At 51.5% G+C, this 12,489-nt stretch overlaps 5 protein-coding genes across 5 annotated transcripts; 3 read left to right on the forward strand and 2 right to left on the reverse strand.

The window, feature by feature from the left end:
- Positions 1 to 1,033: 1,033 nt before the first annotated feature.
- On the forward strand, positions 1,034 to 4,082 carry QC761_307980 (uncharacterized protein). Its single transcript, XM_062877943.1, has 4 exons — positions 1,034 to 2,204; positions 2,273 to 2,296; positions 2,369 to 2,556; positions 2,615 to 4,082. The coding sequence occupies exons 1-4, from the start codon at positions 2,078 to 2,080 to the stop codon at positions 3,587 to 3,589; spliced, it is 1,314 nt and encodes a 437-aa protein (XP_062733763.1). The 5' UTR covers positions 1,034 to 2,077; the 3' UTR covers positions 3,590 to 4,082.
- On the reverse strand, positions 4,080 to 6,240 carry QC761_307990 (uncharacterized protein). Its single transcript, XM_062877944.1, has 3 exons — positions 5,729 to 6,240; positions 5,229 to 5,676; positions 4,080 to 5,172 (listed from the first exon to the last, which is right to left on the reverse strand). Exons 1-3 carry the CDS (start codon positions 5,831 to 5,833, stop codon positions 4,391 to 4,393), a joined length of 1,335 nt encoding a protein of 444 aa, XP_062733764.1. The 5' UTR covers positions 5,834 to 6,240; the 3' UTR covers positions 4,080 to 4,390.
- A 1,227-nt stretch (positions 6,241 to 7,467) lies between these two features.
- QC761_308000 (uncharacterized protein) lies at positions 7,468 to 8,594 on the forward strand. Its single transcript, XM_062877945.1, has 4 exons — positions 7,468 to 7,870; positions 7,933 to 8,124; positions 8,183 to 8,241; positions 8,309 to 8,594. The coding sequence occupies exons 1-4, from the start codon at positions 7,795 to 7,797 to the stop codon at positions 8,342 to 8,344; spliced, it is 363 nt and encodes a 120-aa protein (XP_062733765.1). The 5' UTR covers positions 7,468 to 7,794; the 3' UTR covers positions 8,345 to 8,594.
- Positions 8,532 to 10,507, reverse strand: sof1. The gene is made up of 2 exons (XM_062877946.1): positions 10,334 to 10,507; positions 8,532 to 10,244 (listed from the first exon to the last, which is right to left on the reverse strand). The coding sequence occupies exons 1-2, from the start codon at positions 10,337 to 10,339 to the stop codon at positions 8,907 to 8,909; spliced, it is 1,344 nt and encodes a 447-aa protein (XP_062733766.1). The 5' UTR covers positions 10,340 to 10,507; the 3' UTR covers positions 8,532 to 8,906.
- Positions 10,508 to 10,687: 180 nt separating this feature from the next.
- RPN6 (26S proteasome regulatory subunit rpn6) lies at positions 10,688 to 12,417 on the forward strand. Its single transcript, XM_062877947.1, has 3 exons — positions 10,688 to 11,077; positions 11,133 to 11,215; positions 11,277 to 12,417. Exons 1-3 carry the CDS (start codon positions 10,896 to 10,898, stop codon positions 12,281 to 12,283), a joined length of 1,272 nt encoding a protein of 423 aa, XP_062733767.1. The 5' UTR covers positions 10,688 to 10,895; the 3' UTR covers positions 12,284 to 12,417.
- Positions 12,418 to 12,489: the final 72 nt, after the last annotated feature.

A 12,489-nucleotide genomic window follows, 5' to 3' on the forward strand; every position in this document is an offset into this window, starting at 1 on the left:
TTGAGTAGATTGCTTCAATTTTCCAATTTTCAGTAGGCTGATGGAACTGTTATTCGGGTTGCAGTCGAGCTGTTGGGTTAGAGTAGAGATTCAACATGACGTGTAAGTCGGCATAAAGCTCAAAAAGCTGGCCTTGGTACGGGATACCCATCGGATATCACGGCATTCTTCTTGACCACTTAGCCCATCCCGCAGCGAATGCAAGTCCAACTCCCAAGCTTAGATACTTGCGAGGCAATATTCTACAGTCTTGGATGACGTTTACCCTACCTCTCTCGGGAAGTCCCATCATCAAGACGTATGCACTATATCCGAACCGAACCGAACCATCATCCTATGATGTAGGTGAGCAACTAGCTTAGCTTCCCCGAAAGGTGAGAGAGGTGAGCGATGATGATACGGCCCGCGCATCCGCTCGGCGGCAGCGCCCGCCTCTTCAATCAAGCTTTGTTGGAGGAGGATCAAAAAAACTGGGAAGAAAGCCGATTGCGTTATCGCTCAGGCCGGGGCCATGTGTTGTCTTGTTGCTAGCTATCCTCTCCAGAACGATGCATTGGACTAGAAATCTTGGTGGTTAGGCGAGTGTATGGTCGGAAGGATCACGACCATAAAGTTGCTGAACCTTGTTTGTCAACAATATATTGGGCCGTCCTGACCAGTGGGAACCTCGCCGAGTTTCTACACCACCCGACCCTCTCATGCAAATGCGGGCGGGATCTTTTGGAGGGGTGGTGGAGGGGGCACAGTTTGGCAGGTGTCTCCGACTCCCTGCCGAACGAAGTACTCTGACGACACAAGCTGGAATTGGCAGACCTTGGAGCTATTGCGTGGGGGTACAGCCAGGCTGCGCGGGGCTGGGGAGGACTATTCTTGTTTGGGGATGGTGCATCTATGGCAACACGAACTTCAGGTTTGAAAAGCGGTTGGTTACAAGAGTTGGGAGGTGGGTGTGATTGATTGGTGTCGGGATGGTTTCGAGCCGCGATTGCGTGGACTTTTCTTTGGGGGGGGAGGAATTGAGGACTATTTGCATTGATGGGAGAAGAGCGATAGATAGACATTGGTGATGAAGCTTGGCTAGAGATAGCTCACGATATATTTTTCTTGGTAGGTAAGCGTATCCCTGCAAATCCCGTTGGAGTTTGGTTTGACAGGGGGATCGAGATCTCGCCGGGGGGTTGCTGCAGCCGAACCATGGCAGACGACAAAACCAAAGCTCCACACGCGATATCGCGATATGGCAGGTCTGTATGTGTGTGTCTGTGGAAGAAAACAGAATCAGGTAACCCGTGTTGTTGGTGTTTGTGATAGCCCAGTTTGATGGGCCATGTTGCATCTGTCACACCTCCCAGTAGTCCTCATCATTACAGTCGTGTTGGTTTTATTATCTCTGACCCTTTCCCCGCCATGTTTTGTGTGTGTGTTCTCTCATCTCTTCCACCACACCACACTCTCCAGTCACTCGTTTTGACGATAAGGCCAGGAATTCTCAGCTGAGGATAAGGACGGGACCGCTTCCGGGGAGCACCTGAAGGCAAACGGAGACCCGGCGGTGAACATACAACAGCTCTTGACGGATACGGGGCCACTCGCTTTTTATTCCTCTTATGATATCGATTCCGCCGGATTGGGTGACTTGGTAGGAAAGAAGGGAGCAACAACAGGAATACGAATTAACGGCCACCAACTCGACAAAAAATACGAGCACACTCGTTCTTTCCCTTGAAGGTCCATCCGACTTTGACCGTTTGATCAACCCACCACTCGCACCTGCCCTCCCTCCCAGCACTGCGGTTCTGTGGTCTGCACGGGTGTGTGGTGTGTTCGCAACGGTCGCGCCTTCTCCCGTTCGTTTGCAGCTTTGAACCTCTGGTTCAAACCCGTTATCAGATCACCCCAAGCAACACCACAAAACACCCACCACCAAAAATAAATTATTTTTTGTTTCGAGTATTCTCTCTGCAGAAATATCTCAAAAACAGGAATTTGACCAGTATCTTGTCGACATTGATTATTGCGAAACTTGGCAACAAAAATCTTATCCACCTCTTGGCGATCTCCTGACAAGCACTGAAAAATGAAGCTTTCTTGGCCTGCCGCGATTGGGGCGCTGGCCGTTGCCACAACCGTTGAAGCCATTGGCCCTATTTCTTCTGTCGGGAACAAGCTTTTTACACCGGATGGGAAGCAGTTCTTTGTCAAGGGTATGTTTTTTTCCACATTCTGCTGATCAAATTGGACTTTTTGGCTAATTTTTTGGGGTTGGCTGTAGGCATTGCTTATCAGTTGTCGCCAGGTAAGATGTTGGCATTTGCGCGACTTGGACAATTCGCACAAGAATATGGCAGCTAACATCAAACCACAACAGACGACCCTCTGATTGACACTGAGCAGTGCAAGCGCGATGTTGAGCTCATGAAGGAGTTGGGTCCCAACACCATTAGGGTCTATCATGTTGACGCGGACAAGAACCACGACGGCTGCATGAAGGCTTTCAATGATGCTGGGATTACGGCTTTGATTGATTTGGATACGTTTGATACGTACATTGAGCCTGTACGAAATCTCCTCTGCCTTTCAGTTCATCAGACTTGAAATACTAACACCCGAGTAGGCCAAACCCGCCTGGACCAGACGGATGCACGACCGCTACGCTGAGGTCATGGACGCCTTCATCAAGTACGACAACGTCCTGGGCTTCTTCGTCGGCAACGAAATCATTTCCACCGAAGCCCACTCCCAGGCGGCCCCCTTCATCAAGGCGGCTGTTCGCGACATGAAAGCCCACCGTGACGCCAAAAACTACCGTGAGGTCCCCATCGGGTACTCGGCGGCTGACATTGCCGAGCTTCGCCCAATGCTCCAAGACTATTTGACATGCGGCGGAAACTCGTCCGAGAATGTCGACTTCTTCGCGTTGAATAGCTACGAGTGGTGCGACCCTTCCACCTACGAGACTTCTGGCTACGAGAACTTGCAGAAGCAGGCCAAGGACTTCCCGGTGCCCATCTTTTTTAGTGAGACGGGGTGCAACGTTCCCGGCCCGAGGCTGTTTGACGACCAGCTTGCCATTTTTGGGCCAAAGATGAGGAATGATTGGTCAGGCGCGATTGTTTATGAGTGGATTCAGGAGGAGAATAGTTATGGGTTGATTCAGTATGAGAATCCGACCAAGGAGGAGGATGTGGTGAATGGTGTGGTGAGGAGTGGGACGCCGAAGCCGGTGCAGCCTGATTTTGACAATTTGAAGGAGAAGTGGGAGCAGGTTGGGCAGCCGACGGGGGTGGTGAAGGACAGTTATGATGCTAAGCATGTCTCGGTCAGGCCTTGCCCGGAGGCGACGCAGGGGGGGTGGTTGGTGAAGGGGAATGTCAAGTTGCCGGCGGTGGGTGAGACGTTTACGGGGACGTATGAGAGTGTGCCTAGTGCTACTGTTGCTCCTACAACTGCTGGAGGGGATGAGGGGACGGGCACAGCTGCCAATCCGGCCAGTGAGACGCAGAATCCCGCTGCGCCGACCAAGGTTGTGTTTAAGGGGATGGTGGCGGGGTTGGTGGGAGTGATGTTGTTTTTTACGGTGTGGTTTTAGAGAGAGGGGGGTGGTGTTTACTTCTTTCTTCTTCTTTCACTGTTCTTACAAGAAAAGTTGGTTGCTTTAAACTGGGTAGGTATCTCAAAGCATGGGGCATATGGTTGTCATGGTACTACGTCGGGCATTGGGCTGGGGAAAATGGTTGGGCGGACGGGAGAGGGAGAAAGGGAGGCGTTTGAGGGTTTGTGATATCCTCTTTTTTTTAACACTTCTAGTGTGAAGGCATGATGAGATGTGGGTGTATCCTTGCATGCATGGGCTTTTCTTTCTTTCATTGTTTTATTTTATTTTTTATGAGATAATGTGGGGTTAATGAGGTAATGGGGTTTCCGAGATGACTGAATTGATGTGGGATACACGAGGAAGGTTTGTGATCATGGTGGGTCGTCGTCGGGAACAAGCATAATGTTAATGTCGAGATGTGGGTGATATGAAGATGATGGACAGGTTACATGTTGTACATATTAGAGAATACACAGCAGGAAGGGGGGTACGTGAGATCCCGTTGTAGTACTTAATCTACTTTCGATTTGTGTGTGAGATTCAAATAAAATGGAGGGTGTTCCCAGTAAATTTTAGAGGTGGACGGGTTGTGGCATGGTAAGGGGTTGTTGTTGTTGTTATTGGGTGATGGAGGAGAGACGTTGTCCAAGGAAAAGATGGGATGATGGTGGTGTGAGGTTTGTGGGTTTTGTCATACGGGATCAAACGGGCTAGGCTTGAGGTAGCGATGGTTGAGAGGCTGTTGTTACTACACCGTCACGCTTGTCTTTGGTGTATTGGTAGCTAACTACCTAATTAGAAGAGATTTCTTGCCGGGATGAACAACACCGCCACTGTCAGGCCAGATGACGAGATGCCGGCCCAGAGTATCGACAGGAAGATGATTCGGTCTTGCAGGACGATCAGAGGTTTGCTTTCTACTGGGACTGCGGTGGTGAAGGTCTTTTTCTTCCAGCTCTGTTGTCGGTATTGTTCCTCCCAGGTGGTATTTTGCTCTCTGCCTCTTGTGTCGACGCCTGTCGGGGTAAATGGGGCTGTGGAACTGATGCTGGTGCTGGTCGTGTCCATCCTCTCATGCCCCCTTTTCTCATTCTTATCGGTCGAGGGCGAGTGGAAGAGTGGAAGGGAGGTTTGCTCCCAAGGGCGAAGTTGGCGTTTTTGTTGAAAGTGGAGGTATACATCCAGCCCTTTGATAGAGGCGAATAAACCGGTAAGCCCGGGCCAGAAGAATAGCAATCCGAGGACTCGTAAGTAGGGGGATTGCTTTGAGAGGATCAACACCATCTCGACGATGAACCCTAGTAGCGCGAGGATGGCGCAGATTACACCCGTGAAGACAAGCCGAGCAGTGTTTGCGTTGGTAATTGAGTGGCGGATAAAAGCTGGATGAAGCAGGTTTCTTAATGTCGACTCGACCGACATGAATGCCGGAAGTAGGGCGGTAGGGTGGGTTGTATGCTGCACCGCACGTATGCACTGCTCTCTGTCGTGCCGTGATAGACATTTCAACGTCTCGGGAGAGGAGAGGAAGAGCTTTGTTATGCGGGAGAGTTCGGGGTGGTTTGGCTGGATGGTGACTACTCTTGTCAGTTCAAATTTCACAGGAGAAAAAGGGCAGCGGTTGGAAGGTTACATGGCTGCCAACTACACCCTCTCATTGACTCGGTCGGGCTCAAAATCCCACTTATAGAAGACGACGGCGTCCTCGGTTGCCCCGAAACAACAACCGACACAGCGCTCGCTGTTGTAACACTAGAAGAAGCTGAACTCGAACGGCTTCTTGACATATCACCTTCCTTCTCGGGCTGCTCGTCAGAATGAGGGGAATTGATGTCCATAACTGCGAGCACCTTCTCCATCTTCAAGCTCCTGGCCCGTTTGTGGCTGTAAGTGATAAACCTCGCTGCTCTTGGGCCTTCGGTGGCTTTTTCTGGGTCCCATGCTGGGGATAGGGCTTTTTGGCGAGGGAGGAGTTGGGACCAGCGTTGGACGTAGTCCCAGTACCAGAGGAAGAAGTGGAGGATTTCGGGGGAGTGGGAGGAGTGGGTTAGGTAGAGTGTAAAGTCGGGGAGGGAGCAGGGCTGGGATCGGATGTTAGTGGTGGCGATGATAGGGGGGAAAGGGTTGGCTTACGGAGGCTGTTTGGTTCTTGACTACATTTTCGAAGGAGAGCTCTTTGGGGATCTTGGGGGAAGGGGTTGTTGGTTGGGGGAGCTGGTTTGCTTCAAAGTCCGCCATCTTGAGAGGATGTTTGTGATTCAAGTTGGAACGAGAACGGTCTTGGACAGTGCCTGGTCAGGGAGGTGGTGGTAGAAACATCAAAAGGTCGTCGAGCATGAGAGATCGATGAGATGTTTAGACACTCATGGGACCTGGTCTAGACTAATATGAAAAAGCCAAAGTCGTCCAGAAATGGATCAGACGAGCTTCATCCAAAGACGGGAAACCACACATTTTAGTAGCCTGTTCCATGTTCTGCTTAAGACATCTAGAATATCACTCTTGAGACGACAAACTTGGTCCACCAATCACGGTACTCTATAAGCCTCATAAGCCTCGGCCAAAAGTGCTCAATCGTGGCGTTGCGGCGGCCCAAGGGATCGAGGCCATTCGATGTATCTGGAGGCGAGCAGATCAAGGGGCGCTGACGAAATCTCTCTTGCAACCGCAAGCTCTCCCCAAATCGACAAAAAGGTCTGATCGTGTTCAAAACCAGGGGTGAGGGAGATCAATGCCGCGTGCCTTGTTGCGGAGGCTAAGGCATGTATGTCATGTAAGTAACGACTTTCCCGATCGGGAAACTGATCCTTCGACAGCTCGCTTTTGGAATCCGGGGAAGGTAATTACTTCGGTCGGTCAGGGGCTCGTTCGTCGCCCTGCGGTCCGTTACCCGCCAGATCTACCAAAAGAAAGGGAAAAGGTACAGTACCGCTGCCGGGTCGGTTGTTGAGTCGGTGACTTGGCTCGCGGTCCCGTTAGTCTCGCGTTTCAGATCTTCGATAGGCGGGATGTCTAAAACCGAACTTGGAATTTATTCCAGGAATGATAAGTATAAGCTTGTTGATTTTCAATGCCTTCAAGTGATCTTCCTGGGTAAACACAAAACCATAAAGTTCGTGGTTTCGATTGCTGGTGATGTTTGGTGGGAGTTGTTGGTGGTGAGTAAGATCTGTCAGACCTTGGTGTAAGGCGACCAAAGCATCGTCAGCATCATCCTTATGCAAGCTTCCTAAACAATGGGAGTCTTTAAAGTGAGGCTCTTCTGCCGCATGCAACCCTCACATCGCTAGTGATGGAACACCCTCCGTCTCATCGGAATTACAGTTACCTCGCTGGCCCCCAAATCCGGGTTGCATTCTGAGTGCCGACGGCCCTCGAAGCCTTTAGCGACATCTTATACCGGGCTGTACGTCGAACAAGATTTTTTTTCTTTTTTCTTTTTGCATAAATATCCGAGGGAGCGGTACAGTCGAAGGCCCCTTGTTACTTGCTGTTGACCCTATGTTGGGGACGAAGTATCATCGACACACGGAGCCGTAGATCATCACCACCCCTGGGCTGGCTTATCTCGAATGTTTGCAGGACACGTCAAGTGGTCTTTTGGACTTCTTCATGATAACCCGTTACGCCGTGGACAAATAAATGGAGACTTCTATTGCGAACGAGACCTTCTTGTGGTGTCGTCGATGGCCGTGACAAGTGTATCGGCGAGATGTACCCGTAAGCTTTCTTTCAGAGGTCCAGTAGCTTCGGTCACCTCATCATTTATAAGACCTTTAGTTATTGTCCCTTCGACCGCCAAGGACGTTGGAGTAAAGTTGCAACCCAGAATCTGATGACACTGATGTGATGGTGGTATGCCCAGGCCCAACGGTGTAAGACGGACCAATTCCGAGGCTGAAGGAGCCGGTAGTCAACCACCGACTGGGTGCATTAAGCCTACCATTACGAAAACACCGGGCAATAATCAAACGCCACGCCTTGGGCTATAGCGAGTAGGATTGCTGAGCCAGGGTTCTGGTTAGAAATGGCGATACCACCTCACAGCGTTGTTCTTCGTATTCGAGGTTGGGGATGGTCAGCAGGTTGTCAGATGGAAAGCCAGGTTCAAGAGATGTAAATGAGAATATATATTTCATCTTCGGGGACCGTTGCTGTCTCATGGAAAAAGTCAGTAATTGTCCGGGATAAAGACAACAATGCATTTTCGATCTGTTATTGAACTGTTGGCGATGTCGTCGTTGGCCGTGACGGGCGCCTCGGCGGCATGCACTCGTAAGTCTCTGTCATATCCTCTTGGCTTGGAGTTCTCATAGACTGACTCCAGCGGCGAACAGCGATCCCATCCTCCAGTACTGCCACTCCGACTCCGACCCCCAGTGTCACTCCCGACTGCGGTGGCGACCAGTCCATCGCTCTTTGCTGTATGAACTTGGCTCCTTGGTCCACCAACAGTGGAATCTGGGGAGGTGCTTGTGGTTACTATCCTGCTGATCCCAACGAGAGGGTCGGAGCGAGGTGTATTACCCGTGAGTGCAGTTTGATTGATGAACGTTGGTTGAAAACTATGTGACTGACACATGATAGGTGCTCCTGGCACGAATTGCTTTGGCAGTCTCCTTGCAACTTGTTGCGCTGGGTTCATTGTAAGTGCCGGTCGTCGATCGTCTTGCGGAATTCATGCTGATGATTTTTACCCCTTTGCCTCTATAGCCAGGACAGTGTTCTCTGGGTACTCGTTGCACATAACTGGGTAGCAGTCGACGTGGAGAGACGTACTGAAGAAGAAGGAGGTCAGAAAATACCAAACTGGAATGACATACCAAGGCTGTTCTCTCGCTTGTTGGGTCATGATTCGTTTCAGATCAGCTCCGATCATATCACATGCAATAGCGAATGATTCCCAAAGTTGAGAAAGGGAAGCATCGAAAGTTCCGTTTCCCAAACAAGAATTGTTGTCTTTATGCGCCCTAGCACAGACGGCATGAATAATCGCGAGAACAAGCCGTAAAGATCTCAACTGCCTGTCATCCATCAACCCGCATAAACCGCAGGAACCTGAACAAAAGTGCAAGAAGTGAGAAGATAGCATCTTATTATCTGCCGTCCTCCTCGATATGTGATATCTGATATCAGCTCAAAATAACACGCCGAACCCGTCTTAGTCCTTTTCAAACATGCCAACGCCAAACGTGGATGGTATCAGGTCCGCACACCCACCCCAAAGTAAACCCCTCCAACGCCGCCCAATGTAAAGCAAAATAGAGACCGAGAAATCGCTGCAAACCGGAACAGAAGGCCACAAGACTGTTTACTGCACCTTGGCCAAGATAGCCTTCTCTCTCTCGCTCTTGCGCTTCTCAAACTTCTTGGCCGAGTGTTTCCGTTCGTTCTCCTCTCTCCTCTTGATGGCCGCCAACTCCTCGCGCTTGATCTCGCCCGCCTTCTTGATGACCTTGGGCACATGTCTGTGACGGCTGATGCGGCGGATTTCGGGCATATGGCCAAACCTTTCGGTAAGAGCCTTGTTGTATTCGAGGGCTTGTCGCTGCTTCGTCGACTTGACTCCACTTCTCTCTGAGGCGTTTGCGCGCCACAAACGGAGGTTGCCGTCGTCACTGCCGCTGATGAGGTACTTGGAGTCCATGGTCCACATGGTCCTGAAGACTCTCTGCATTCTCTTGGTGTGGTACATGTCGCGGGATGAACCTTGGTCGCGCTTAAAGATTCTGATGGTCCTGTCGTAAGAGCCAGTAACAAGCTCCTCACCGGTAGGCGAGAACTCAACATCCATTACAGCCGCGACATGCCCCTTGTGGATGTTTTGAGCCTTGTTGAAGTTTCTGGCATCGAATACGTAAACATTATGGTCTTCCGAGGCCACAGCTAAGTTCATGGCCTCCATGGGGTTGAAAACAACACGGTTGGCCGCAAACTTGAGCACTGTCTTGACAACCGGCATGTTTGTTCGCAGATCGAATAAGATAACCGACCGATCTGTTCCGACAGACGCAATGACGGATGTTTCAACTTGATTGAAGCACACATCGGTAATGGTATCTGTGTGGTTGGGCCACTGGATGGTCTGGGCGGCTGTGCTCTGCTCAAGATCCCACACACGGATGCAGCCGGCACCTGAAGAAGCAGCAAAGACGTTTCCTGTCCGGTGGGCCGAAAGAGAGGTGTAGGGGCCGCCTTCTTGCCATGATGCGAGAGGAGATGTGTTGTCGGAGGCTGGTGTGTAAGGGTCCCAGAGCTTGATACCGTCGGTCGCGCAAGACAGAAGCTTCTTGTCGTTGGTGAAGGTCAATCCCTTGACGACATTGTTGTGGGCCGATGCCTTCCAAACCTCCTCCCGCGACGTAAGATCCCAGACCTTGACGATGCCGTCACCGGAACCTGAAGCAACACTGCTGAGAGAGTTCTTGTCCTTGCACATGCTGTAGATACCCTGTACGTGACCGCTCCCTAACTGTCCCAAGAAGGGCTTGGCGAACATGCGTTCCAACTTGACAGCATTGAGGGCTCTCTGGTATTCTCTGGCTCTCTCGAACGGATGGATTTCGGGGGCTAAGTTTCGGGGGGCGCGCTGGTTATCGGAACCAGGGGCCTGTTGGACCGTAGTCGGCCGAGTGAGAGCTTTGATCTGTTATGCCCATGTTAGCAGCCACAAAACCAGAGGTTGAAGCTATTCCAAGCTGCTAGTAACTCTGAAAACATTCTGCCATTGCGCCGTACCTTCATGATTTGTTCCCTGTAGCGGACTGGTAATGTATCGTTGATCGCACAAAGTGGTGGAGCGTGTGTTTAATATTATCACCCGAAATAGTCTGCTCGTGGACAAGGATGTAGCGGTGAATTCGGAACAGATGTTGGACAGGCAGATGCTTCTTTCAATCGCCTGCTCCAAAGTCCAGGCGCATCTCGAAATTTTGGCGGGGTCTGGAGGCAGAATGCTCACCGCCCGCTATTGGTCAGCCACACCAGCTCCCAGCAACCGATTGGCGCCACAGTAAGGTGGACCTGCCAAGGCTGGATGCCGCTAGCTCCATTACGTCGCAAGCACGGCTACCTAGTTGACCTTGCAGGGGTGGACTGGTGGTGAGGCGGCGGGCATCCATCCAGGTTGGATTTGGAGCTGCAACCACGACTGCTTCCCAACGCTATAACCAATACCAACAGCATCCATTTCACGAGCCATATCCGCGACGACCTTGCCGTACCATCTTGATCGACCGGGGACTCTCAACTTACAATCACCCCCTTCCAACAAACAGCATCCACGCAACACGCAGTCACAATGGCGCAAGGCGACTCCGAGAGGGTGCGCGAGGCTCAGAAGCTCGCCCCAGTCAACCCCCAGAAAGCTATCGAACTTTACAAGGAGATTATCTCCCAACCGCCATCCATAAACTCCGAGGCCGCTATTCGGGAATATGAGACTGCCCTTATCAGCCTGGGAGAGCTCTACCGCGACCAACAGTGAGCCCCTCGTTGGCAGCCTTCATGCGGGAACTGCTCATCTGACCCTAACTAGGAACACACACGAGCTCGTGAGTCTCGTAACCACAAGCCGGACAGTTCTGTCTTCGTTCGCCAAGGCAAAGACAGCCAAGTTGGGTATGTAGCTGGGTCATAGGAGGCTTGCTTGTTGACCGGAAACTGACCTCACCCCCACCAGTGCGCCAGCTCCTCGACCTTTTCGATGCCATCCCCAACTCCCTCGAAACCCAGATCGCCGTCACAAAATCTTGCATAGAATGGGCCACCTCCGAGAGACGAAGCTTCCTTCGACAAAACCTCGAGACCCGCCTTGTTGCCCTGTACATGAAGAAGCAAGCGTACTATGATGCTCTTACACTCATCAACGGCCTCCTCAAGGAGCTCAAGCGCATGGACGACAAGCTTGTCCTCGTCGAAGTCCAACTCCTCGAGTCTAGAGTGTACCACGCCCTCGGCAACATCTCCAAAGCCCGCGCCGCCCTCACCAGCGCTCGTACCTCTGCCGCCTCAGTCTACACCCCCCCTCTCCTCCAAGCCAACCTCGACATGCAGTCCGGCATGCTCCACGCTGAAGATAAGGACTTTCAGACGGCATTCTCCTACTTCATCGAGGCCCTCGACGGCTACCACTCCCAAGACGAGGCCTCCCGCGCCCAGGCTGCGCTGCAGTACATGCTCCTTTGCAAGATCATGCTCAACCTTGCCGACGACGTCAATCAGCTCATGACCAGTAAGCAGGCCCAGAAATACGCCGGCAAGTCCCTCGAGGCTATGAAGGCCATCGCCCGCGCGCACTCTAACCGCTCATTGGAGGAGTACGAGCGTGCCCTGGGTACCTACAAGTGGGAGCTGGCGAGCGATGGATTTGTTCGGAACCATCTGAGGAGGCTGTACGATGCCATGCTCGAGCAGAACCTTATCAAGGTCATCGAGCCGTTCAGCCGGGTTGAGATTGACCACATTGCCAAGATGGTCAGCTTGGACAAGGAGCAGGTGGAGAGGAAGCTGTCGCAGATGATTCTGGACAAGGTGATTATTGGTGTGCTGGATCAGGGGGCGGGGTGCTTGATTATTTATGACGAGACGCATCGGGATGAGGCGTATGATGCGGCGTTGGCGACGATTGAAAAGTTGAGCAATGTGGTGGATGTGCTTTACACCAACCAGGCTTCGCTTTTGGAGTAGGTTGGCTTTTCAAGAGGGAAGAGGTGGAATTGCTGTAATATCACTACACTAGGTTAGGGTGAGGAGGTACTTGACAGAGAACGCACTCTTAGAAAAAGGGGTGTGGAAATTGAGAATCAAGCGTTGATCGTGAGGGGTATTTGATTTGTGATACAGGTATGAACAGACAGTGAGTGTACAATCAATGCCAAGGTGGCCTGGTTTGA

This window comes from Podospora bellae-mahoneyi, chromosome 3, assembly GCF_035222275.1.
Source record: "Podospora bellae-mahoneyi strain CBS 112042 chromosome 3, whole genome shotgun sequence".
In the NCBI taxonomy this organism is placed as follows: domain Eukaryota; kingdom Fungi; phylum Ascomycota; class Sordariomycetes; order Sordariales; family Podosporaceae; genus Podospora; species Podospora bellae-mahoneyi.

Excerpts from the sequence above, each read along its gene's own strand:
- QC761_307980 (XM_062877943.1), top strand. The coding sequence starts at position 2,078 with ATGAAGCTTTCTTGGCCTGCCGCGATTGGGGCGCTGGCCGTTGCCACA. Across the intron at positions 2,205-2,272 it reads GAAGCAGTTCTTTGTCAAGG|GCATTGCTTATCAGTTGTCG; the intron begins GTATGTTTTTTT and ends GGTTGGCTGTAG. Across the intron at positions 2,557-2,614 it reads TTGATACGTACATTGAGCCT|GCCAAACCCGCCTGGACCAG; the intron begins GTACGAAATCTC and ends ACACCCGAGTAG.
- QC761_307990 (XM_062877944.1), bottom strand. The coding sequence starts at position 5,833 with ATGGCGGACTTTGAAGCAAACCAGCTCCCCCAACCAACAACCCCTTCC. Across the intron at positions 5,677-5,728 it reads TCAAGAACCAAACAGCCTCC|CCCTGCTCCCTCCCCGACTT; the intron begins GTAAGCCAACCC and ends ATCCGATCCCAG. Across the intron at positions 5,173-5,228 it reads AGGGTGTAGTTGGCAGCCAT|TCACCATCCAGCCAAACCAC; the intron begins GTAACCTTCCAA and ends TGACAAGAGTAG.
- QC761_308000 (XM_062877945.1), top strand. The coding sequence starts at position 7,795 with ATGCATTTTCGATCTGTTATTGAACTGTTGGCGATGTCGTCGTTGGCC. Across the intron at positions 8,125-8,182 it reads CGGAGCGAGGTGTATTACCC|GTGCTCCTGGCACGAATTGC; the intron begins GTGAGTGCAGTT and ends GACACATGATAG. Across the intron at positions 8,242-8,308 it reads CTTGTTGCGCTGGGTTCATT|CCAGGACAGTGTTCTCTGGG; the intron begins GTAAGTGCCGGT and ends TTGCCTCTATAG.
- RPN6 (XM_062877947.1), top strand. The coding sequence starts at position 10,896 with ATGGCGCAAGGCGACTCCGAGAGGGTGCGCGAGGCTCAGAAGCTCGCC. Across the intron at positions 11,078-11,132 it reads GAGCTCTACCGCGACCAACA|GAACACACACGAGCTCGTGA; the intron begins GTGAGCCCCTCG and ends GACCCTAACTAG. Across the intron at positions 11,216-11,276 it reads GGCAAAGACAGCCAAGTTGG|TGCGCCAGCTCCTCGACCTT; the intron begins GTATGTAGCTGG and ends CACCCCCACCAG.